This window comes from Akebia trifoliata, chromosome 3 (assembly GCF_017979445.1).
Source record: "Akebia trifoliata isolate Shusen 1 chromosome 3, ASM1797944v1, whole genome shotgun sequence".
Classification (NCBI taxonomy): Eukaryota; Viridiplantae; Streptophyta; class Magnoliopsida; order Ranunculales; family Lardizabalaceae; genus Akebia; species Akebia trifoliata.
The window spans coordinates 42,405,327-42,432,496 of NC_141377.1; the positions used below are offsets into that span (position 1 = coordinate 42,405,327).

At 36.0% G+C, this 27,170-nt stretch overlaps 2 protein-coding genes across 2 annotated transcripts; both read left to right on the forward strand.

Moving 5' to 3' along the window:
- Positions 1-37: 37 nt before the first annotated feature.
- On the forward strand, positions 38-1,662 carry LOC147407094 (FAD-dependent oxidoreductase family protein). The gene is made up of 2 exons (XM_086435482.1): positions 38-937; positions 1,037-1,662. The coding sequence occupies exons 1-2, from the start codon at positions 130-132 to the stop codon at positions 1,411-1,413; spliced, it is 1,185 nt and encodes a 394-aa protein (XP_086291608.1). The 5' UTR covers positions 38-129; the 3' UTR covers positions 1,414-1,662.
- A 13,844-nt stretch (positions 1,663-15,506) lies between these two features.
- LOC147407095 (putative LRR receptor-like serine/threonine-protein kinase At4g37250) lies at positions 15,507-26,601 on the forward strand. Its single transcript, XM_086435489.1, has 5 exons — positions 15,507-17,442; positions 18,883-19,528; positions 25,632-25,791; positions 25,864-25,977; positions 26,087-26,601. The coding sequence occupies exons 1-5, from the start codon at positions 15,795-15,797 to the stop codon at positions 26,363-26,365; spliced, it is 2,847 nt and encodes a 948-aa protein (XP_086291615.1). The 5' UTR covers positions 15,507-15,794; the 3' UTR covers positions 26,366-26,601.
- Positions 26,602-27,170: the final 569 nt, after the last annotated feature.

Sequence of the window (27,170 nt, forward strand, 5' to 3'; positions counted from 1 at the left end):
TTTCAATGGCCTTGTTGACACCGTTCCTGTTGTGTAGCTGTTGTTCCCCTTCGATTAAACACTCCTCGTTCCTTGAGACTTGCCACTATTGTTTCGTTTCGATTATCATCATCATCATCATCATCATACATGGAACAATCGAAGGAGAAGGAGCAGGTGCGAGTGGTGGTGTGTGGTGGTGGAGTCATTGGTGTCTGCACAGCCTTCTTCCTCGCAAAGAAGGGCGCGATAGTAACCCTAGTAGAAAAATCATCTATCGCTTGCGCTGCTTCAGGTAAGGCGGGTGGCTTCTTGGCCCTTGACTGGTGCGATGATGGTCCCCTCTCCAACCTTGCCCGTACCAGCTTCAATATTCACCGTTCCCTTGCTCTCGAACTCGACGGTCCTCAATCCTACGGCTACCGACCCCTCCACGCACTCAGCCTCTCCCTCACAGAGGTGCAGGATAGTCCCACTCCCTCATCACCATCACCATCACCACCACCACCACCTAAGAGATCTCCTTCCATACTTCCTGACTGGGTTGACGGGCCTAGTAAAAACCCTAGGACCATTGGCAACACGGAGACCACCGCCCAAGTCCATCCTCAGCTCTTTACTCGAACACTACTTTCGTCCGCTGTCGCTAAGCACTGCTTGGAGGTGGTGATTGGGGAGGTGGAAAGTGTCGATGTGGCGGGGGACAGAGCGAGGGCTGTGGTTCTCAAGGAGGGAGGTCGAGTAATTGAGGCCGATGCGGTGGTGTTGGCCCTCGGCCCATGGTCTTGTAGGTTGCCTTTGCTGTCTTCCCTCTTCAGAGTCTCTGCTCTCAAGGCACACAGCATAGTTTTGGAGCCACGAGAGCCCTCAGCTATTACCCCTCATGCTCTATTCCTCAGTTACTATTTGGCCAAGGGAGGTAAACCCATGGATCCCGAGGTATACCCTCGGCCTACAGGTAACCCACATTTAATCAATCTGAGCTTTCCTCTTCACATTCTCATTTACTTTGTAAAAATAATTTGAAATTGTGATTGGTTGATTGATTCAATGTTAGGTGAGGTGTACTTATGTGGATCGACAGCAGAAGCTCAAGTACCCGATGATCCAGAGCTGATTGTAGGTGATCCTGAATCCATAGAAGTGCTTAAAAGGGTGGCTGGGGCTGTGTCTAGCCACCTGAGGGAAGGGGAAGCACAGGTGAAGGCAGAACAGGCCTGCTTCTTGCCGTGTACAGATGACAGCGTACCTGTGATAGGAGAGCTTCCCAATGTAAAGGGATGTTATGTGGCAACGGGGCATAGCTGCTGGGGCATCCTGAATGGCCCGGCCACCGGGGCTGCCATGGCTGAACTTGTTTTGGATGGTCATGCTGCCATTGTCGATCTCACTCCCTTCAGTCCAGCCAGATTCGTAAGCGCTAGACGAAGATGAACTTGTAAGATTTTCCAATAATGTGGCCCACTTGATTGGGTTTTTCAAACTTGGATTCTTTAAAATCCCAATCCTAAGCAACTATGGTTTCAAATTCTTGAATTAGGAGCAAATCCCATGGAATGCATTACAATATCTTACAAAAACTCGAATTCCATGTCCAGCTTGACATATTTGCTGAATCTTAAGTAGGAGTCTCATTGACTCGTTTGAAGAGTGAATGTTTATGAAACTCGGGGAATCTGAATACATTGAGAAGATGGTACTTTCATTGAATGCAGTAGTTCCAACTTCACCCATGAAATGGGAAGTTTATTGTATGCTTAGAATTGAACAACCAACATGAACACTATTGAAGTAGAAAGTATATGATTCATATGATGATCGGAGACTTGATAACAATACCTATACCATATGTTCTCACATAAATAATTGTCCCAACAATTACAAGAGTTGTGGGGAAGCCGTTGATAAATTATTATTCCAAAGATTGGACATTGGAGAGGGAGTTGTGGGGAAGCCGTTGATAAATTATTATTCCAAAGATTGGACATTGGAGAGGGAGTTGTGGGGAGTGTTTTTACATAAGGATGTTTATAAGACAATCCAAACATTTAAGGATGATTAGCATGGACCAATGTTTATGAGGAATTCAATTTTTCTTGATTTTTGACCGCTACAAAACCATCTCATAAGTTACACTTACAAAATTTTCAGAAATGCTCTAGTATTCGTGGAATTTGAACTAGGAACTTTTACAAGCTATTAGACAGTACAATTTCTGGTGGCATGACCAAAGAGTGTTACGAGGTGGTAGGTTTCAAGATATTTTGAATGGGAAAGTCAATGAAGGTGGAATTCCAGCATTAAAAGTTTGAGGGATTCATAAACTTGGTTGATTATCTACATGGTTGACCGAAAATCGACAGGGTGCAAGGGTGACAGATGAACTGTTGACCCACATCAAATCCTCCCCTAAACGAATTAGAACTCCACCTTGTTCAATTAGGAATTGTTTGGAGGTTCCTCTATAAATAGTTGTGATGGATGAGTCATTAGAGTGAGTGTGAAAGTTAAGAGAAAGGGATTGGGAGCTAAGAAAAGTCTTCTCTTGTAATATCGTTAAATTTTAATTTAGTTCTCAATAGTTGATGTCCAGGGATGTAGCAATGAACCAAGTTTGCTGGTCTCGTGTGGTGTTCTTCACCCTCCCTATTTCTTTCTATTTGCTATTAGTGTTGCTTGTGGTTTTCTGAAATTATTCTAGTGGGGTGTTCTTCCAACAGCTTGTTTTCAAAATGTATAGCAAGGTGGATTGAGTCAACTTGGAATTTACACTGTTTCCATCTCTAATCACCATATCATGTGTCTATGTTCATTAGACTTGGTTTTGGATAGGGAAATTGTGGTGGTTACATTAAATCAACATATATAATTTGAACAATCCTCAGTCTAAAACAGAAAAAAGGAAAATTGCAGCATTGATTTTGATTATTCTAAAGAAATCAGTTGATGGAATGGAACTATGAGAATTGTCCATTTATCATCCAAAGTTAACATTATAGTTAGAAATGTACTCTAATATTGTGGACCTTTGAGTTACAATCAACTTACATTGTACTTGTGGAGGTTTTTGGGCCCTCCACTCATGATCAGGCGGTTTGAGATGCCTTTGCCTGTCTCTATGTTCAAGGGTTAGTTCTTGAGGAAGGTGCTAAGGACTTAGAATCTTCTATCATCTGGTTGGAAGGAGATAAGGAGAGAAAGCGGGGAACACCGATGTGGTGCCTGCCAAAAGAAGTCCGGTGATCAAGTTAGTATTTGTAAATTGAAGGAGGAAAAATAAGAAGGAAAATGTGGAGGCAAATTGTTGAGAGTGAGATTCTAAATTTTTCATATCCTCTGTTAGATTTTTCCTATATGTATAAATATTTATATTTATATTAAAATGTGTGGCCTAACAAATATATGATTTTGTAGAAAAGGTTGGATTGTAAATTGTCCAAATCAATAAAGATAGAATTGGAATTTATATTTTTAGTCTAATACGAGATTCTAACATGTAAAAAAGTGATGGGTTAGTGGTTCTCCTATATTATAATTCAAATCGAGGTGTATCCATCTTGGCACCACAATTTTCACGAACTTAATCTCTTTCTATTTATCATATTTGTGTCTGGGAAATAGAGGCTCCCATTACCACCATGTAGGGGAGTTGGGGTAGATTACCTATTGATCGTGGTTTGAGATCAAAGTTTGTGGGGTCAAAATTTCAAATTTGAAAGGTAAAATGTATTACCATGGTGTCCTCTAATTAACTAAGTGATAGTAAGGGCATTATATAGCTACAGATGAATTTAAATGGTGAAATATGATTCATGTAGCCAACTCTAAATAATTGGAATAAGGCTTATGTGATGATGAAGTAAATTTCATCAGCAACAAATACTTATCCCAAAACTTTGTAGGTAGTTGAGAAAAACACATTCATTTAATCAAATTTTGTCCGAAATATCGAATCCAACAGTAGATCTAGGAAATTTCTTTTGTTTTTAATTCTTGGGTGAACACGTCAACTCAAGATATGTATATCCAAGGAGTTTACTCTCAGATTAAATGCCAAGAACACGAACATAAATTTATTGAGATTTGTTGCAAAAATCCTTTCTAAGGTTAACTGTGAATTTTAACTCCAGAAATTTTATAAGTAGAGGTATCAAGTGATCCAGAAGACATGTATTGCTGGCTATTTTTCATTTGAATTCAAGCGGAGTGCAATTTTTAGGTAGGCATTGGCATGTGGTTTAAGAAAATTGTGAAGGATGGGATCTCTTCGATTGGTATCACAAATCATGATTGTGCATAGGAAACAAAAAATTCTACTCATGCCCTATTGGTCCAAAAAATCAAGGATTAGAAGAAAAAAAAAAATAGTTGTTGTAGAGGGTAAAGGTGGTAATTGATCAGGACCTTACACATGTCCTGATCCAAACATGAATCAAGACAGATTAGAAGGGAACTTGACTAGAGTAAGTGGTACCAAATTAGATTAGCGGCCCAGTCCTGCTCGGTTGCAAGTTAGGGTAAAGATGGATGCCTGCTCTAATGGTAGAGTGGGCAAAGTTGGTAAACATGCATAGATTTCGGTCTATCTTATGACTTCCTAATTTAAAGGACAAATCCTAAGAATCAAGTAGCATCAAACAAAGTAATTCTAATTCAGTCGGGTTTCCTTTTGGATAAAGGATTTCCCACGATAGTTTTAAAGGATTTAAGATGGAATTTCTATTATAGGGGAAACCCTATATAAGGGAAAAAGATCGAAGGAAAATGGGATATTCTTCCTTCGGCCTAACTAAGAGAATCAACTTATCTTTTTTTTTTTTCTGATCTAACTTGAGTGTCGGAGGATTCTTGGCAGGTACAACATTGGTGCTATCAGAAGACAGAAGGAGCATTCAATGGAACTACAGAGCAGGGTTGATAGAGGTAACCCAAAATCTCATCTACAGTTGTTATCAAAATGAAGGATTAACAGTTCTTTTCCATTTACATCCTTTGTTTTCTTGCGTCTAGAAGTTCATCCCACTGTTATATATTAGAAAAATATGTGAATAATTTAAAAACTTCGTATAGTTTAGGATTGCTAACTCTTAAATATGAAAAATATAGGAAAGCTTTTGATAGAGAATATACCACCATTAAGAAGGAATGTTAAGAGAGAGAAATGGGACATTGTATTAACGTGAATGTGATACATTTTAACTGAGAAAAGTGTCGTGTATGATCGCTAGAATATTTATTTAGATTTAGTGTCAATTAGAATTTGGTGTCTATAGTTTGGTTGATATGCCTTTTTTATAAAAACTCAATCAAGGTTTATGTAATATATTCATCCAATTTAATAAAAGCTCATCAGGGCACAAACTCTATTGAGCATGACTTTGGTACATCAAGCTATTTGACGACGGTCCCATTATTGTTATTGGACCTAACTCTTTTATTTGTTTATCTATTTGTTCAGTTATTTTCTCTCAATATAACCTTACTTTATAACTTTACAAACCCTCGTAATATGCACACTAAAGCTTAATCATATGTTCTTTACTTTTATCCGAGACTTATTTATTGAGCATTCTTTGCTCAACCGCGCACGCTCCACTGATTATCATCCCGAGAGAAATCATGATGGACCCGATCTAATGGACCACTGGTTTTAAAAGACTCAAAACGAAGAGAGATGTGACAATGTTGGACTTGCATATGCGCAATGACCATCAGCAATCATGATCATAATTTTTAGACCATCTATTAACAACTCATTTCATAAGATCAACGGCTGCTATTCCATGCAACTAATTTCAAAAGACATATGCAATTGAAAGTACAGAAAATACTAGTGTTAAGGAGGGATAATAGAGATATAAGTCATGCTGGAGTGACCTCATGATTCACAATCTGGTGATGTGGAGGTGTGCACATAATCATAGATGCTTTTCACTCGTATCTCGATAAAAAGCATCTATGGTTCATACACACATCCACATCAGCAAAGTGTGATTTGAGGTCACTCCTGCATTATTCTAGAGATATACATGCGTTCTTTTAAGGTAACTGGGATAGATTGTACAGATGTATCATTGTAACAGGAAAATGAGGTATATATGATCCCTAGAACATTTACTTAGAGTTGGTATCAATTTAGATTTTTAATTAAAAAATATCAGTTACTTAGGTCAATTGGGATCGTTCTAATTAGGTTTACTTTCTATATTTCGGTTGAGGTTATTACTCTATAGATACCCTATGAGGGTTCATCAAAATGATCATCCAATTTAATAGAGGCTCTCTTTTCTTCTTTAGCCTTATGGACTCATCATTATCTGCTACATTTTAATTTTAATTTTCTCTCGTGCAAGAAAGTGGATAGACATTCAAACTCTTTTGAACTCCCTTTTCTTTGTTATTTGATATTAATATAGTCAATCAATTGCAAAAGTAAAAGCAGCTTTTGAGGACTTTTTTTAGATAGAAAACTGTTTGAAGTGATGACTATGATGTAAAAGCCCCTTTGATCACTGTTTTCACTAGGAAGTTGTTTTAGCTGAAAAATAATAAAAAAATTCTAAACAAAAGTTGTTTACATGTCCATTTTCTTTTCTTTTTTTAAATTTGAGAAAATTTTCATTTTGTGAACTGAATTTGATGAAATTACGATTCCAACCAACTATTCATTTTAATTACCAAAATGTGAACGTGCGAAATCCCAAGTTTAAATTGATGAACTCTCTGATTTGTATAGTGATGATCTCTTAGTGAAACATGTCAGATTATCTCTTTAAAACCTCCAATATTATTATCATTCACATTTTGGTAATTAAAATGAACAGTGAGCCCAAATCGTAATTTCATCAAAAGTTAGTCTCTCAAAAAAACCTATAAACAAATCTTGAGAGTGGAGTCTTTTTCTTCTTTTTTTGTCATTTTTATTCATTATTGTGATGGAACCCACTTAGGGAGTGAAGAAAAACAAACACTAGTTAGTCCTTTTAATGAAAATTACATCTAAAAAATCCTTTAATCTTGCTTTATGTTAACGTCGCTAACTGGTGCCATAGGTAGTTTATTCAATCGAACTGACATTTAGTTCATTTTATATATGGTTAATCCTCTTAGAATATAGATTGATCTTTTGTGACATTAATTAATCATCATGTTCTGTATGATTCATTTTTTTGGTTTGATGGTCCGTCATCATGATATCCATGTGGACCCTACTAGTAGCAGTGTAATTAGGGCATAAGTATAAAAGAAGTTTCATAAATTGGCATCCAAAAAGTTGACAAATAATCTTGTGAGTCTTAAGTTAGAAAAACCAGTACCACTTAACACTAGAACAACCTAACGTGAATTTGCAAATATAATGTAGGTAGGAATTGGGCTATCTGCCAAATGATCATGGCTTTAATGTCAAAATAAGTTGTCTCTATAGCTTTAATTGGTTGACACGTTATAATGCAATTTTAAGGTCTTAAGTTGAAGTCCAACTTATCCCCATTTTAGGGGAAAATATTTAACAAACCCTAATAGAGTCATATCTTTCTAAATACCCCCCTAAGCTCCCTATCAATAGTTGAGATGGATAATTCAAATTGTCAAGATTGACAATTCAAATCATTGAACTCAACCTTTGCTCGAATTGTCGAAAGCAACATTTTACAATTGTCGAGATAAAAAATTATCAGGAGTTGAACTCAACTTTTGGATAGGAATGGATGATCTTGACAATCTAAATCTCGATCTTGATGATTTGAGTTTCACGTTTGATGAGGAGTGATGGGGGCATTTAGAAAGAAAAATTTTCTACTAAGGGGATTGTTAAGATACGGCCCAAGAACTTGGGTGCATTATAAACACACGTCCATAACACAGTATCGATTAAGTAAATTTCCCTTTATTTTATCTATGATCGTATTTTTTAATTTTTAATTTTTAATATCAAATTATTAATTATGAACTCCGGGATGTGGAGATGAATTTCCCCTATCACAGGTTTTACTTACCTATGAAGAAAAGTAAATAAAAGATGTTTGCTTTGGACAATTGGTGGTAAAAAAAGCATATCCTTCTACTAAAGTGACGAAAACTTTAGAAGCACAATGATAGATTAATCCGTATCATATCCGTGCTTTGTGATGCATTCTTTGACTGACCTAAGCAATAAATTACATTTCATAAAATAAAGTAAATTATTAAACACCAGTCTCCCCCTTGTGAGAGGCATTTGAGGGAAAAGAGATGGCGTGAACGAGACGTCACTCTGCTCTCTTCAATTGTGAAAAAACACACCATTTTCATCCTTTAGAAACTGTCAAATTGAATACAATAAGATTACTCGTCTGTTTTTTTTTAATATATATTCTTGGAAATGCTCTCTCCCATACTTTCCATTACAAAACAAAGGTGCCAAGACAAACCACACTGCTGTGAATGAATTACTTAAGAAAGAGAGAGATGAACAAAAAAATAATCAAGATTAGTTGGTACTTTTAAGTCGTTGTGTAACATTACGGAGGTCACGGGGTCAGCTTTGATTTTCGAGTTTTCCAGCACAATTCTTAATTTTTACTTCTCCTGAAGAGGGAAAAAAAATAGTAGTATGGATTTATCTATTAAATACGGAGCAGCAACGCATGTGTTCTCACAGCCAAGGTGGGGCTTGCAAATTATAATCCAAAAGGGCCTTTTGACCAGATGGTTCATTTAGCTCTCAAAGCCAGAATATATATATATATATATATACCTAGCCTCACTAACTTAGTACGGATTTCACCCTTACTCAGGGTCATCTTGTGGCATCCAAAAATACGATCAAATGCTTCAAGGTTGTAGAAGACAAAATTCTATGAACTTCGAAACAAAAATTTTCTATTAAAAAAATTATTTTTCACAATTGAATTTTTAGTTTGAGAGTTATGTGAAAGTTTAATAGTCGTTCTTTTTCAAAATCTTTGATCTAATTCAAAAGATTTTTTTTTTTTTTTGTTTAAGTTTTTCGATGAAATTTAAAGGGTTGTAATAATCCATTTGAATAAAACGACCTTTAATAAGACTCAAAATCTTACTATCTTATTAAGGAAAGATTTTCAAAAAAAAAAAAAAGAAAGGAAATAAATCTCTAAGCAAGAAAGCACTTCCTTTTTGGGAGTTGTTAATTGAGTCATGATAATATGAGGCCTCCCTTTGACACACAAACACCTAGACCTACGCCCGCATCATAGAACCATAGCGCATTTGCCTCGGGATATACAAGAAAAATATTTTATGATTTTGTGTATCTCGAGGCAAGTAATCTACAATTCTTTGATAGAGACGTAGGGGGGTCATGTGTCAAAAGGGGGCATCAGAAAATCACTAGTCTTAGTAATTTTCTTATACCCTCACACAGATTTTATGAACCCACCAATTTATTGACAACTCTAGACCTAATTTTATCAATCATCAAAGTGATTTGCTACAAAGATTAACAAAACACCATCTAATTTAAAGAGTTGCTAACGCACTTCCTACAACACTCCACTTACATGGCGGTGTGCATAGAATCAAAATTTTCCCTCGAGATACAAGTAAAAAAATATGAATTTATTCACATTATCACATCGGCTCAATGTCACAGGAAGTCAGTTTAACATTTCTTTTCTAATTAAAATGGTGTCTTATACAAATCAATCAAAAGCAGGTCCTAGTAGACTATACTCATCATAAATTAATATGATAATTGTGGATGCAAAGTAAGTTCCTCCAAATTACTATTTGAATATTCTTATTCCAAGTGTTTTTTGTTGAACCTACAACACAACCTCTCTGATATTCAAATCAGATAAGCAAAAAATATGATAAAATAACCATCTATGAAATGTCTAAACATACCTTTGTTTATAATCCCTCATATGTAAAGAAAGATCCTAAAAACCCTTAGGGTATGTTTGATTGCATGGAAAGTCACTTTCCATGGAATTTGAAATCCATGGAAAATTAGTTGTGGAAAATAGGTAGGGTTGGAAAATCAAATTCCATTGTTTGATTTCGCATGGATAAAATCATGGAAAAATATAAGAAAAAAGAAAAAGAGGAGAAGGAGGAAGAAGATGATAGGAGGGGGAGAGGAAGAAGAAGATGACAAGGAAGAGGGAGGGGGGAGGATGTGGCGACGAAGGTGGCGGCCATGACGACGGCGACGAGTACGGTGGTGGCGGCCATGACGACGGCGACGAGTACGGTGGTGGCGGCCATGACGGTGGCGGCCACGACGGCGATGGTGGCGGCCACGACGACGATGGTGGCGGCGACGACGGCAACGACGATGGCGACGGTGATAGTGGCGACGGAGGTAAGTGAGGAAGATGGGACGGAGAACGTGGTGGTAGTGGTGGCGGATGAGGTGAGGGATGGAGAAGAATGAGAAGAAGAAAGATAGTAGGTGGTCGGAGACGGAGCCGATGGCGACGGCGATGACGATGACGGCGATGACGACGATGACGAGGTTAGTATAATGGTGATGGTGATGGTGGGGGTGGTGGTAGTGGTGGTGGTGGTGGTGGTGGTAGTGGTGGTGATTGTGGTGGTGGTGGTGGTAGTGGTGGTGGTGGTGGTGGTGGTGATTGTGGTGGTGGTGGTAGTGGTGGTGGTGGTGGTGGTAGGGAAGAATTGGTGATGGAAAATATGGGTGGATTTCATTTTCCCACCCATATGGGTGGGAAAGTGAAATCCATGATTTAGTGGACTTTTTGAATGGGGTGGAAAATGAATTCCATTTCCATGTCCAATCAAACACTTGAAAAATATCATTTTCCATGGAAATTGATTTTCCACCCTATTTTCCATGTGCAATCAAACATACCCTTAGATTCAATTATTCTTATGGATCATTATCCATTTTTAGAAGGTGATTTTGATTAAAAATGTATATAAACCAGATCATTTTCTTATTCGTTTTCCGTTTAATTGGAATTGTTTCTTATATAGAATCTTAAATTATTAGATATTGTCAGATAAATAATTTTTGGGGATTGGAGACGATTTGTCATGTCACCATCTCTTGTTAGTGTTCCCCCGATCAAATAATTCATTTGGTTTGCACAGGAGATACCACGTCAATAACTCTCAAGTTCCAAAGGGAAACCAGTCGGAATATGAGCGTAACTCAAATTACTAAGTGACACCTGTCTTCATACGTTATCTTGCAAATGAAAATGAAAATAAAAATGTCCTCGTTACAGCATCCAACGACATTGCAGCGAGTTATACTCGAGTGGTGCTTGGCTGTAATCCCGGAATATCATTCCGTATAGTTTTGTCATCTGCTTCTTAGCAGTTCAAGTGTCCAGTCTGTTTATACGGGAACAGTACTGTTGATGTCCGTATGAGGATGGAGGAGAACGCCCCCACCACCTCATAATCATTCACAACTCCTTATTCTATGTAATTTATTTCTCCTCATCTTTAATTTGTTTGCCCTTCGTTTTCTAGAAAGAAAAAAAAAAGAAGGATTGTAATTTTCCAAAGAAAAATAAAATAATTGGCTACATATGTCGGTGGTTATGGTAGTAAAAACTTTCCTAATCACGATTAGTATTAGACAAAAAGCACATGAGGAATAGCTCACCAAATACTTTTTAATTAAGTATTTGTTTAATTATTGAGGATGGGTTAGCTACCTTTCCAGTGAGCAGCCACACAAAGAAAGAAATAGAAGGGGAAACAAACAAACAAACAAAGAAGAAGTGATGACTTTTTATGATCCAAAAGAACACTGGCACCACCAGTGAATTTCTCCTGTTATCCCTTGTGGTTATAGTGTACTGTTATAGTAAAAGTTATGCTGGGGTGACATTAAGATTTACTGTGATTCTCACATTTCTGACGTGGAGATGGTACATGGTCGTAGATGATTTTTACTCGTATGTCAAGGAAAAACGTCTATGGCCATCACATCAACGCAGTGAAAAACAAAGTCCCCCAAAGATTTTCCTTATTATAAATAGAAGCATAAAAAATGTAAATCAATCAACATATATGTAAATAAGAGCAAGTGGAGTTACTTGTCTGAAGTACAAATTTGACACAAGCTCGCTCGCTTTCAGAGCTCTATCAATAGAGAGTTCCATAGTCATGTGATGTCAAAAAAAAAAGGCAACAATCATCTCTTTCAGGTCAGATCGAATGTAGAAAGTTTTTCGCTAATTGATTAATGATTGAAATTGGTGAAAATAACTTCAACAAATTCAATAGAAGAAGGAAGTAAATTGGTAAGTCACAAGAATTTTGTGTGGAAATTTGGAATAGAAGGGTCCTCTTTTATAGACTTAAGACCCAACTGATACGGCCTCTCCAAATTGTGTCCTATGGCACACTCTTGAGTCCTCCTCAAATAATAATAAAAGGTTATAAATAAAATTAATGGAACTAATTAGATTTTTAAAGGTCTCCAATAGATATCTTTCATGATTGCGAAATGTGGTGTAATCAGATTCATTCATCAGTTGTTGAGATTTTTAATTAGATGCAACTTGAACGAAATAGCAAAAAAAAATATAGATCAACCAAAAGGGTACCAATATTTATGTGGTTCAACAATAATGCAATGGTCACTATGCATAATCTAATCTTACTCACTATAAGAATCAAGGGAGAAAAGTATAAGAAAGAACGCTCAACTTTATTCCCCAATCCACGACTTGAAATCTTTGCTCACCTCCTCCTCTCTATCTCTGTCGTCATAGAAGGAGAATACACAATTAATGTAAAATCGACCCATAAATTGATATTTCTAGAATTCGAAAAGGGCAACTTATCATTCTCTAGATTAAGATCACAACTAACGGTTGGGATAGAAAACACAAAACCCATGTAAAATATTTCTATGGCCATAATCAATATATAAAAAAAAGTATCCAATACTTCTTGTCCAAGAAGAATGGTATGGTCTTTCTAATTCGCTCTGTACAAAATGTCAATTTTGAACCTCTTGAAAGTCACGATTAATGAATGTTCCATCAGATTGTTTCAAGTCGAAGAGATAATCGACATTCTTCTTCCACTTGATGTTACACATGTTACCCCACCAAACATATGCACAATTAATTGGTGAGCAATGAATGAAGGAGGATGACGGTACGTAGAGGCATAGAGCCAATCAAACTCTCCCCTGTTAGGCTAGATGAGGTAATTGACACATGATGAGATATATAAATAATTCTCGGGAGCCATAACTTTGTGGTGGTGAAGGATATATATGCTTCACATGTTTTTTCTCTTCAGTTTGCATAGATTGAATTTTCAGACTATGAACCTAATTGTGGATTAATAGACAATTTTTTGGGGGAGAAAAATGAGTTCATCTTTGGTGGTGATATGGGCTTAAATATATTTCTATTTTCCTTTGTAACTTGCCATCATGGTTGCAAGGCATTTTTTCTGCTTCATTATTGTCATCATGTTCCTTCTTAAGTTAACAGGTCTTAAATTTTATTTAATATGTAGGCTTGTCTAGTTTGCACGGTTTGCCTCATCTTCACTTCGATGTTTTGAGCTCAAGGCTTTTTAAGATCAGATTCTTTCGTGTGCTCGACTTAATCTCTTACACTATGTTTGGATTGAGAGAAATAGAGAGAAGAGAAGAGAAAATAAATGAGTTTCTCTCCATTTCTCTTGTTTGTATTGTTAAGTGAGGAGAGAAGAGAAAAAGAATTGGACAGAAGAGGAGAGAAAAAAATGTCAATTTTCTTTTCTCCAAAAGTGGAGAGAAGAGATAAATCCTTTAAAATATTTTATAATTCCAATTCTACCCCTAGATCTCTTTTAAGATATTTTAAAATTTTTAAAGTTGTCCCAAATTCTCTACTGTCAATCCAAACATGATAGAGAGAAATTGAGTTTCTTTTCTCTTCTCTTCCCTTCTATTTTCTCTCTTAATGAGTTTTTCTTCTCTCCACTTCTCAAAATCCAAACAGAACCTTCATGGTCCTTCTCTTTGTTACTGTGAATCCAGTCACTAAAGTTGATTCGGTAATATTTTAGAGTAGTGGATCTAGTGATCAATTTTTCACCTAAATGTCTATGCGGGAGTTTGATCTCACAGTACTATATATCAATCTGAACCTTATGAAAATGCTCACGTTATATCATCTCTTTTAACTTCCTCTCACTTGAATTTAGTTCTCCATTAAATGAGTTGATTTCCTCTCAAACTTATTAAATTCCCAAAGATGTCACCAAAAAGTATACGATGATAAAAAATAAAATAAAACAATAACTCATGCATGATGCAGTTCTCATATAATCCTTGAGCGGAGAATCAGTGTGGTGTGGTGGTGTTCCTACAATAAGACACTCTAGCACTATGTATGCTTCAATTCATAAAGGGTAAGAAGTATCTTGGTTTAGAATTGCCAAGATTCTTAGCAGGTTGACAGTTTACACACAATAATATTTTTTTTAAGGAATAAGAATTGATTGGTGTGAATCTTCAACGCATAAAATATTTATTACCAATTCGGAGCGCAATGTTAATTAATTGAACCATTCATCAGCATTATGGGGCAAAAAGAAATATTTTGAGAATATATGAATTGTTAAATGTAGTATAATTATATGTAATTTCCTTTATGAAGAAGGTTAGAATAAAGATCTGATCAAAGTGGTTGTTGTACTCTTCTATGAATCCTGGTGAGTTAGGTTAGGACTTAGGAGATTGTATCTTAAGATGACAAATGCGAGATTTAGAGCCTACGTTTGTTACACCAAAACCCCACCCCATCCGATAAACATTTGTTTTTTGTGGCCAACTAAAGAAAATAATTTATAACTAATAATAAACAAATTGATAAACCCACCAGCTCCCAAGTCAGAGTCAGTGAGAATAAAAAATGTCGGTCGGTCTTCCCACCTCACGGCCCTATTACCACGTCACTAATCACACCTTCTTTTACTCGCTAGTCTTCAACAAGAGTAAGTCTAACCTTACTAACTTAATAAAATTTCAAGAAAATATGATCCGATCAGGATATAAAGGATTACATTCTACCAACTTAAAAAAAATTAAAAATAAAAAACTAACCTAAAATAAAATTATTTTCCGTCATTTAATTTTAATTTTTAATTTAGGAATTAATGGTTACTCATTTTGAAAATCTTGAATTAAGTTTAAAATAAAATAAAATAAATTTCAATTTCAATTTTTACATAAGGTATATAGAGGGCTGTGGTATTGGATTGTCAATTTTATAATCCATTTGACTTCAAAAGCTATTAGTAAGATTGGAAATCTTATTATGTTAATAAGGAATGTTATTTAGTAAGGAAAGTGTTTCTCGTTGGTTATAACATGGCATGTGCTATTATAAGCTTCAATTTGATCAGTTTTAAATCATTCTTTTAGGAAGAGTAAATTTATTTTATTTTTTTAACCGGAAGAAAAGCAAGAGGAAACAATGAAGGAAACAACGCTGTCATCTCTAATTGATGGAAGTCAATCTGAGGGGGTCCCAACTCACCTAGGTGTCCTGTATCATGAAAGAGATTCCTCTCTCTCTCTCTCTCTCTCTCTCTCTTTACTTTTCTTTCTTCTTTAAATCTGAGTCTACTAAATTTAGCAAACAAGAGAGAGAGAGAGAGAGAGAGGACGGTGGAGTCATTGATCATTTTCGGTTCCAAATATAATTGTTCCACCTGAGTAGAGGTGCAGTTGTTGCAGTTTTTATCTTTTATTTTTTCTCTCCTGTTCACATGGTTTTTGGGGTCTTAAATCTCAGTTATTTCTTTCTTCTCCAACTGCAACTCTCCTTGTTCTCTCTCATTCTTTAAACAAGGAGAGATGTACGATGCAAGAAACGATGAATTTCAGCATTAGTAGAAATCTTCATAATTGGTGGAGAATTACTGCATTTCTTCTTCATTTTCTTCTTATTGTTCCATCTTTTGGTCTAAACACAGACGGAATTCTCTTACTTTCCTTCAAATACTCTGTTCTAAGCGACCCATTATCAGTTCTAGAGAGCTGGAAGTACGAGGACGAGACGCCCTGCTCTTGGAATGGTGTTACGTGTACTGGGTTTCCTTCCCCAGGCGTAACCGATGCACCTCGTGTTATCAGTTTAGTTCTTCCCAATAGTCAGCTTTTGGGTTCGATCCCAACCGATCTGGGTCTAATCGAACATCTTCGTCTTCTCGATCTCTCAAACAATTTCCTCAATGGGTCTCTCCCAATCTCTCTTTTCAATGTTTCAGAGCTTAAAACACTCGTTCTCTCCAATAACGTCATCTCTGGAGAGTTATCTCAATTCGTTGGACAGTTGAAGAGCCTCCAATTGCTTAATCTCTCTGATAATGCCCTAACAGGAAAGATTCCTCAGAATCTTACCACTCTTCCTAATCTTACAGTTCTCTCACTCAGCAATAATTACTTCTATGGTGGAATTCCAAGTGGGTTTGAAGCGGTAGAAGTTCTAGATCTCTCCTCAAACTTGATTAATGATTCTTTGCCTCTCGATTTCGGTGGAGACAATCTCAATTACTTGAATCTATCGTACAACAAACTCACTGGAGAAATCCCACCCAAATTCACTCAGATTCCAGCCAATGCTACAGTTGATCTCTCGTTCAACAATCTTACAGGAGAAGTCCCTGAATCAAAAGCTTTAAAAGCGGAATTACTCTCAGGAAATCTGGATCTATGCGGGAAACCACTTAAGAACCCATGTTCCATCGCTTCTACTCTATCAACTCCACCAAATGTTTCCACCATTACGTCTCCCCCTGCAATTGCAGCGAAACCCAAAACCATAGAGTCCTCCTCTGTGTCTGGGTCATCAGAAAATGACACACAACAACAAGAGCAAAGCAAGCTGAGACCAGGAGCGATAGCAGGCATAATAGTTGGAGATTTGGCGGGAATTGGGATTCTCTTTATAATTTTCTTATATGTCTGCCAGTTGAAGAAGAAGAACAACAACAGAGGCGATACGGAGAAGGATGGGAAAGAGGAGTGGTCCTTATCAAGACATTCGAAAGAAGCTACTATATGGTCTTGCTTTAGAAGAAAAGGAGAAAATGGTGAAGAAGGAACTTCAGAGACGACAAGCTCTGACACTGAAGAAGATGAAAAACAAGTAGGGAACGATCAACAACAACAACAACAACAGAAGCAGAAAGGTGGGTCTCTTGTGACTGTAGATGGAGAGACGGAGTTAGAGCTCGAAACTCTTCTCAAAGCTTCGGCTTACATTCTTGGTGCGACTGGTTCGAGTATTGTTTATAAAGCTGTTCTCGAAGATGGGACGATGTTTGCGGTGCGGAGGATTGGAGAGAGTGGAGTTGAGAGGATTAGAGATTTTGCGAACCAGATTCGCGTTATTGCTAAATTGCGCCACCCTAATCTGGTTCGTATACGAGGGTACTATTGGGGTGCAGATGAGAAGCTCGTTATTTATGATTACGTCTCTAATGGCAGCCTCGCCAACGCTGGTTACAGTAAGCTCTCTCATTCTCTGCGCACATTAGCTAAATTTTGCGTGCTTTTACTAAACTGAGCTGGATGAAGAGTTGAATGTTTTAGGACCATGTTAGAGTAGGTGTACCTGATCCATTGTTTTTAATGCATGGGAAGTCAAAAAGTGTCTGTGTTTCGTATGATTCCGGTCAGCCCACGGCGCTTGATAGCAACAGTCAGCCAAAGCTGAATGCAATTGAGTCAGACTAGCCTGACTAACTTAGTAAGATTTTAAATCTTGCTAAGGGTCTTGAACTCACATTGTAGCATCCTAAAACATGATCGGATATTACTGGTATATGTAGAGGACAAAATTTTAAAGAATCCAGATCTCGTGCACTTAGGGTGGAGGATTGAAACCCTCTTCAATCCTCCCACAACTAAATGCCACTTAAGTTATAATCTAAGAAATTAATGCCTTATGATATCCCCCCTTAGATTGTGACTTATAATGGCATGTATTGAGGTACGAGAGAAGAATTTCAATCCTCCACTCTGGTTGCCTAGTATCTGGACTAATTTTGAGAAGATAATTTTTTTTTTAAATGATTATTTTTATTTTTTCACCGTAATTTTTTGACTTTTAAATTTGGGACTTTAGTAGCCATCCATTATCAACACCAACACCATGGATGAAGCTCAAAAATAATTTTTTTTAATTATTATTTTTTTTTAATACGGGGTTTTTCATGAAAACTAGAAAGGTGTGGTATTAGATTTGTCAATCCGATAATCTATGTGGGCCCATTGCCATTTAGTAAGAATTGAAATCTTACTAGTTAGTAAGGAAAGTATTTTTATTTTATTTTATGATGACGTATGGGAAATATTGCATTGTTGGAAATATCTTCCCAAATCGGTTGTCAGGAACTTGGGATAATTGCCAATATTGTGATTGAGGCACAAGTTCTCTTAAGTAGGTCCCAACTATATCAAATTCACCTTATTTATATAAAAGAAAATTACTGCTCATAAAAAAAAAAGAGTTGATTCAAGATTTCATAGAATCCCAAATGGACACAAATGTGCATGTACTAAAGGCAGGATTTTTCTAATCTCAATCCAGAATTGATGCCCTCCATCAACATAATCATTGGGATTTGAGGAAAAAAGTAAATTTTCTAGGATTCCTTGTCTAGGTACACACATTTTCTTAGTGGTACATTTCTCTTGAGAATCTCTTTCATCCCAAAGCTCATGTTGATATTGAGACTAGTATTTTTCTCAAAGATATCTTAATATACAAAATTACATGTTTAAATTTTTTGTGATTGGTATTGAGATTCTGTGAAATATTGGATTAACTTTTCTTATGAACAAAAAAAAATCTCTCATGTTTTTTTTTATATCTCTCACCTCTTCTTTTCATTGTGCTTTAAGAAACATCTAATAATATATTGTATATGTGGTTAAACCATCAGGGAGGCAAGGATCATCTCCATATCAACTACCATGGGAAGCTCGACTCAGGATCGCAAGAGGAGTGGCTCGAGGACTAACATACCTTCATGAGAAGAAGCATGTGCATGGTAATCTCAAGCCAAGCAACATCCTCTTGTGTCCCAACATGGAACCGAAAATCGGTGATTTCGGGCTCGGAAGGCTCGTGTGGGGTGACAACAGCTACAAAGCGGTTGGTTCTGCTCGACATTTCGGAAGCAAGAGGTCTACCCTTTCTCGAGACAGCCTACAAGACCTCCCAATGGGTGCTAGTCCAAGTGCAAGCTCGACGCCAATGTACAGCACATCTCCTTATCTTGCGCCGGAGTCGCTCAAGAACCTTAAGCCCAATCCCAAGTGGGATGTCTACTCGTTTGGGATTGTGTTGCTTGAGCTGCTGACTGGGAAGATATTCGGGGATAAGGAATTGGAACAGTGGAATACTGGATTTGTGGTGGAAGAGCGGAATAGGATTTTGAGGATGGCTGACGTGGCTATTCGAACTGAGGTGGAAGGCAAAGAGGATACCTTGATGTCATGCTTTAAATTAGGATTTAGTTGTGCATCTCTGGTCCCACAAAAAAGGCCATCAATGAAAGAAGTCGTCCAAGTGCTTGAAAAGATTCCATCCGTTTCACACTCTTAACAATAATTGATTGTCGATAATGCTCCAATAAGGCAAAAAAGAGGTCCATTTCTTCTAAAATTTCAAATATCGGAACAAAACAGGAATGATGATGGATAACGACGTGTGAGAGACAGAGAGAGTGTGTGTGTGTGTGTGTTTTGTACCTATAATGAACTCATCCTTTGTTATTTACAACAAAGACAACTTGTTAGTGTGTGGTAGATTTTGTGGAAGAGTGAACTCGAATGAAGTGTGTTTGTAGTTGTGATGTGATCCCCTGACTTAAATTAATGGGTTTGGCCATGTATGTATTTACTTAAAGACTTCTTGTGTCCCTTGTCCTGCGGTTCTAATTGTTCAAATTTTGGGTAATTGGTGATGGGATACAACCCTTCAATTGCTTCTTGTCTCTTTGAAATTTGTATGAATTTCATTTTTTTTTTACTTATGATAAAAGTAAAAAAAAATTCTAAGGAAAATTACTAAAAGAAGGTAAAATATTTTAATATTTATTTTTTCAAAAATTATCAAAAATGAATGACGTCATTAGACAGTCCAGCATTTTCATAAATCACTAGACTGTCCAATGTTTTAAATGAAGGCTAAATTAGTGAGGCGTTAAAACATTGGACAATACAACATTTTAACCATTAAAAGGGCATTTAAAGCAAGGTATTAACATATTAAAATGTTGGATGGTTCAACGAGTTACTAAAACATTGGACTATCCAGCGATATAATTCGTTTTTAGTAATTTTTAAATATATATTAAAACATTTCACCATGTTTTAGTAATTTACCCAAAATTCTATTATTATATATACTATACCTAATTTCTAGTTTCTTTGATGGATCCTAAAATGCAAATTATGTACACAGTGTGGATCACAAATTTATAGGGTAAAAAGTAAAGTTAATCAAAGTCATATACGTGTCTCATTTGAATTTTATTTTGGGGGTTGTTTCATTCCATCAATGCATGAAGCACTTTGGTGACAGGCGTTTCCTTACCTGGTTAAGGTGCTCAGGTCGGCAAATATTTATATTAAATTTTCAACACGAGAGCAATTATGTAAGTAACAATAGTAAATGTCACACACGTGCCATGGACATTGGCATTTAAGAGTCTATTAAAGAAAACAGGATTCTGTCTAGTCATAAACATATTTACTGGTCTAAGATGGGATTGGTAAAGATTCACTTAAATTTTGTATAGATTATTAGATCAGAATTATGTTAAATTGTTTTTTTTGTGTGTGTGTGTGGATGTTTGGTACCAGAAGTTTTCACAATTTAATTCTTGAATCATTGGTAAGGGCTGTTGAATATTTTCTTTTCATATGCTTGCAAGAGGGGAGGGCAGTGGTTAGAATCGATTATAACATGTTGCAGATAAGTGTCGGAGAAGTCTGACGTTATGTTGGACTTATTTATGTTATTGGGTTAGGCCTAAATTAGCCCATGTAGTTATTTTAATCTAAACAAGCTAACTGCCCTGACCCTATCTGCTTGGGTCTGATCCAAACTGATCCTCTAAACACCTCAATCTCACAATCCTATAACTGCCTCAATCCATGACCATATTCCATGTTATTTAGATTTTTAAAATTGCAAAAAATAACATAAAACAAAAACCTGAGACTTGACACAATACAACACCACAACTCTTTAGATTTCGTGGAAGAATTGAGTATATAAAAAAGAAAAAATTAATTACAAAAGGAAAAAAAATTCTTTGAACTTGATCCAAGTTGTTGAAAATTGACGGTCATCAAACGTCGAAATTTAAAATTCAAATGTGATAAATATATATTTTTTAAATTTTTTTGAAGTTTTAAAAAATATCAAGAGATTGTTGATGTATATATTAAAGCCCCTAACTTCGTGGTAATAGAAACTCCTCATCATAGGGGCAAAACTTCCCTAATCAAACATGGGGACAATTAATTGAGTAAACACAATTTTATGTTTGTACCAATTTATATCCTAATTTGTAAGTCTGACAATGGGTCAAATGTCTGGCTACCTAACTCATCCTACCCGAGTTATTTGGATATGGGTACAAGTTTCTTATTCGATTAAGAATTCGGGTAAATTTACAATTATTTTTATCCAAATATTTTTAGGGTCAGATATGGATACACGTCTTATCCAACTCGATTATCAATTTATCCAAGTTTAATATAGTATATTCATACTAAAATATATGTATAGACAAAAATTAAGGTTTATTACAATTTCATGATCTCAATTAATCCTCATAATTTTCCTAAAATTGTATTTTGTCTGAAAATTTTGATTGGACCAATAAATATTTATATTAAGAATAATGTTAAAGTAACCTCAAAATTATACCGCATGTCGCACATCTTGACGTGAGAGTGTGTAGGAATTGTAAAGGTAAAATCGATACTAGACATGTGGCGTAAATAAGGCGAATATTGGTCACATGACATATTTAATACGTATCTCAAGATTTTGATTGATATATTTCAATTAGATTTGAATTGTTAATGGAGAATCTCTTGATTGGGGGGAGATTGACTCGTTCCATTAGGGTTTAGTTTCATCTTTTGTATCTATACAAGAAGAATTACTATGTAAATGAGAAGAGGGCGCTTGAGAGAAAGAAAAAAAAGTAAAGAGGGCTTCTGAGATGAGATTTTTGATAAATCTCAAGGGAAAGATCTTGTATTGGTTTAAAGAATAGTGGAATGATTTTTCGAAGTTTGGGGATGTAATCCGATTTTGGGATGAATCCTATAAACAAATCTTATTTTTATTTTCTCTTTCTATCTATGTCTCTCTTTCTCTCTGTGATTTTTGATTATTGGTGTACATCAAGAACAATGAAGATTAATTATTAGGGATAAATCCCGATGAATCGATGACATATGAGATTTTACCTTTATAGGAACTATAGATGTTTTTTCATCAAAGTTCCAAAGCATTTATGGTTCCTATATTCTTTTATGTCAAGATGTGCGATATGAGATACAATCTTGAAGTCACCCCAACATAACTTTTATATTAATTTTCAAGCATGTGCGGTAAGGAATATATGAACGTGTAACACATAACATTATGTAGTAATCTGATAAATTGGCTCCACGAGTTTAGGAAATAGTTGAATGAGAAACCACATAAATAATATCATGTACTTCTTGTTTATCCCTAATTCGACATTTGTTGAATTGTTGGGGAGGGCAAATGGCTGCTACTCGATTTTTATCCATAGTTAACCCTATGAATTTTGTATTTTCCTCTTACCTCAAGTCGTTAGTTGGACACGTTGCCCCTAATTCCTAGCTAAAGATAGCCAAGCAATACATAGATGCCACATGGAGGTCTATTGAATTTGATTGTACAATGGAAAGGCCAAAACGGTTATTGTCCAAAATAGAGTAGAGATCCAGTCAGCGTCTTGTTTCTAACTATGGTTAGGTGACACCCCATTTTATGCCACCTGCCATTTTGGGGACCCATTCGGATATGTGATTCATCCCTTGGTGACCCTACATATAGGGCTGATAATGGGTTGGGTATGGGTCAGATGAAGCTATTTCCATATCCTTGTTCAAATCTATATCTAATTATCTATTTTCGATTTTTTTACCCACTTATAAAAAGGATATTCATATCCAATTCTTTATCCATTTTTTTTTAAAGAATATCCATATCCAACTTATACCCAAATTTTAAGTGGATATCCAAATCCGATATATATATCTCATTGTGAACATAATGAAAGAAATCTTAATTTTTGGTTGGACATATATTTTATTGTAAATTTATTATATTAAACTCAAATAAATGGATAATCAAGTTGGATAGGACGTGTATCCAACCCAACTCTAAAAATATTTGGATAAAAATAATTATAGATAAATTTATTTGAATTCTTAATCAGATAACAAATATGTACCCATACCCAAATAATTCGGGTAGGATGAGTTGGATAAGCGGATATATCTAACCCATTGCTAGGCCTACCTACATACCAAAAAATAAGCGGACAATTTACTGGATTCTTTCTCTCAAAACCAACGTTGTGAGTTAACCCAACCGCAGCGCTCGCTCACTTTCTCACAGAGAACCCAAATCATAAACTACTGCACAAGTCCTTATCTACCTAAACTATTTAGTACCTCAAAAAGCATCATATTTCTGTATTCAGCAGTTTCAAAACACGACAAATATAAAATTGTAAGAACAACTTGGTAGTCAAGACTAATGTGGCACTTATTTGGTCATCAGACATCAAAATTGATGTTTTATATGAACATCAAAACCTCACCATATTTTGAATTGAAAACAACCAAATCCCGCCCGCTCCACATTTAAAACTTAACCCTAACTTTACTCTCTCCATAGTTTGAAGGAAAGAAAAAAAACCAAAACCAAAAAACAAAAACAGAGAGCTTGAAATCGAAATCGAAATCGAAATCGAAATCGAACTCGAGATCTAGAAATGGCGACGAACATCGGGATGATGGATTCGGCATACTTCGTGGGAAGAACAGAAATCTTGGCTTGGATTAACTCCACACTCCAACTCAACCTCTCCAAAGTCGAAGAGGTCCACTCTTTCTCTCATATTTCCAAACTTAACCCAAATCGAAGGGGAAAAAAACCCTAAATCAATACGTATTTGAATTACTCTGTTATACAGTTATTTGATCTTCTTTTCAATTTCTATATTTTGCAAGAAGTTATCGGTTTGATTCTTGAGATCTATCTACACAGGCTGCCTCTGGAGCGATTCAATGTCAACTAATGGATGCGGTCCATCCTGGAATTGTGCCGATGCACAAGGTCAATTTCGATGCCAAGAACGAGTACGAGATGATCCAGAATTACAAGGTCCTCCAAGATGTTTTCAATAAACTCAAGATTACAAAGGTTTGATTTTTTTTTTTCCCACCGTTTCTTCATTTTATCTGAGATTTTCAACGATCTATGTTTCATCTTTGTTCTGAGGTTTATTCTCTATTTTTCTTCATCTATATACTTTTTTGTCGTTGATTTTTGCGGGTTTAGCACATTGAGGTGAACAAGCTTGTTAAAGGAAGGCCTTTGGATAATCTGGAGTTCATGCAGTGGATGAAAAGATATTTTGATTCTGTAAATGGTGGCCTATTGAACAAGTAATTTCAACCACCCTTATTTACTTTGAAGATTATATGTGTTTCATTATCTTCAAAAATAGATGATAAAATTGCTCTCATCTTGCCTGCCCTCTGAATTATAGAGAAATGCGTAATTGACAAATCTTTTTTTTTTCCCCCTTTTCATGGACAAGACTGGTACTTATTTATTCTTTTACCACAGAAATTTTGGGATTTTTGCATGTCTATCGATCCTGGACCAAAGGGGCTTCATTTAGTCCCCAAAGCAATTTGTGTTTTTTTGTTAATCTTTTACTTTGAATATTAGATTTGTTTCATTATCTTCAAAAATATATGATGAAAATGCACTCATCTTGTGTTCCCTCTGAAATCTGAATTATAGAGAATCAATTAATTGCTAGATCTTTTTTTTTTCTTTTCATGGACAAGACTCAATGGGTACCTATTTATCCTTTTATAATATAAAGATTTTAGGATTTCTGTATGTTGGTTGATCCTGGACCAAATGGCTTCTTTACTTCCCAAAGAATTTTTTTTACTTTGACGATTAATCTGTTTCAGTTTCTTAAAAAAATAGATGATAAAATTGTTCCCATCTTGCGTTCCCTTTGAATTATAGAGAATTGATTAATTTTTTAATGAAATGTTTTCCCTTTCTCTGCTTTACAATGCATATTCATATTATATAGTTGATTGCCATTACCCAAAAAAAAAAGAGTTGATTACCATTTGCAAGGTGAGCTGAGCAACAAATTTTTTATTGGTTCCTCTTTTTGTTCTGTTTGACTCTCTTTTTTCTGCTAGAGTTATCTTTTCAATTTCATTAAGTAATCTGCAAAGTATTCTTTATTTCCTTGATTTTTTATTTTACTTGTTTTATTTGGTTGTTAAATGACTATGGTTTTGAACTCAGCTACAATCCCTTGGAAAGAAGGGATGGTTGTAAAGGAGGAAAGGAAGGCATTAAGAGGACCGCTCCCTCGCAAGCTTCAACCAAATCTTCAACGGTTGCTCACAAATCTCAATCCTCTCACAATGCCCGAAGGAATGATGGACCTTCTGTGAACCATATAAATCCATCTGTGAAGACTGCTAGGCCTGCTTCCAGTGGAGGGCCTGCTTTTGACAAAGAGGTTATTTGACTTTATTCAGTTTATGATTTTCCCTTACGAGTATCAATAATCTCAATTTGAAATTATTTGCAGATCACTGAGCTGAAGCTGTCAGTGGATAGCCTCGAGAAGGAGAGGGACTTCTACTTTGCAAAGTTGAGGGACATAGAGATTCTGTGCCAGTCGCCCGACATAGAACACTTAGCCGTACTTCCTTGTCCTTGTTTACCTTGACAGATTTTGTGCCAATTTCTTTGTGCAATTTTAGTAATAACAAATTATACAATTATTTGAGGCATGGATTTCCCTTTTACAGGTTGTTGGTGCGATACAGAGGATATTGTATGCTTCGGATGACAATGTCTCAGTAGTAGAAGAAGCTCAAGCCATGATATCTCAGCACCAGAGGCAACCAGAGCCCTTGAGTCCCATATCTGAGGTGGCAGAAGAAAAACCAAAGCTAGAAACTCAAAAGAGAAAAACCATTTTGACTGTTGAGGTTGATGCAGCGGCCAATTCAACGTTATCCCCGAGACAAAGGGTTTCTGATGCTTCAGATGTTCATTGCAGTGGCTCTCCACTTATGAGTTGCTGATATCTTCTTTGTGCTTTAGATACATATGGGTTTGTAATCAGGATTACTTATTTTCTCTTTTGAAGCGGCCTAGTGGATAATAATTGTAAGCTTGAATACCTGTTGTTGAGACATGAGACTCCATAGCCCTACATTGGCTAGTTGCTTGCGCTAGCCTTTGATCCGTCACTGTGGGTCTTGTCACTTATGTGTTGTCGAAATTCATTTGACAATGAATTGGTCGGTTGTTTACTCTACTGATGGCCCAAAAAGCTGTTTCTTATGAGCTATATATATATATTAGTTGTGAGCTATGTAGGAGTCCTTTTGGGATGGATCCTGCTTAGGTACCTAGACCTTTTACCATGTAGAAGGATATTCTTCTACTATGGCTACGCATTTTGCTAATAGTTATTTCAGACTTTGTAAGAGTTGTGGTTCCTTGGACATGATCTAGTGAATGACCTTGGTACTGATTGCTTGAATTCTATGAGTTTTTGTTTCTCTTTTTTTTTTTTTTTGATCGGTATTTGTTTCCTTCTATTTAGCTTCAATCTTCTTCCCTTGTCTCAATTTTATTCTTTTTAGATATAGCTGCATGTCTTTAATTTACTTGTGACTTGAGTCTTTAATCACATCTGTGGTTATATCTTTTTGTGAAAAAAAGAGAACTTTATAGGAAGGTTTCTTGTCTTCTTCCCTCAATTAAGAATTTTCAAATTAAAAATTTGTGCATGTTTGGATTGAAACCTTTTCAACCCCCTGTTAGCTTATGATACGTATACCTTGTATCTTTTAATCACTTAAATCTTTGTAGATGAAACAA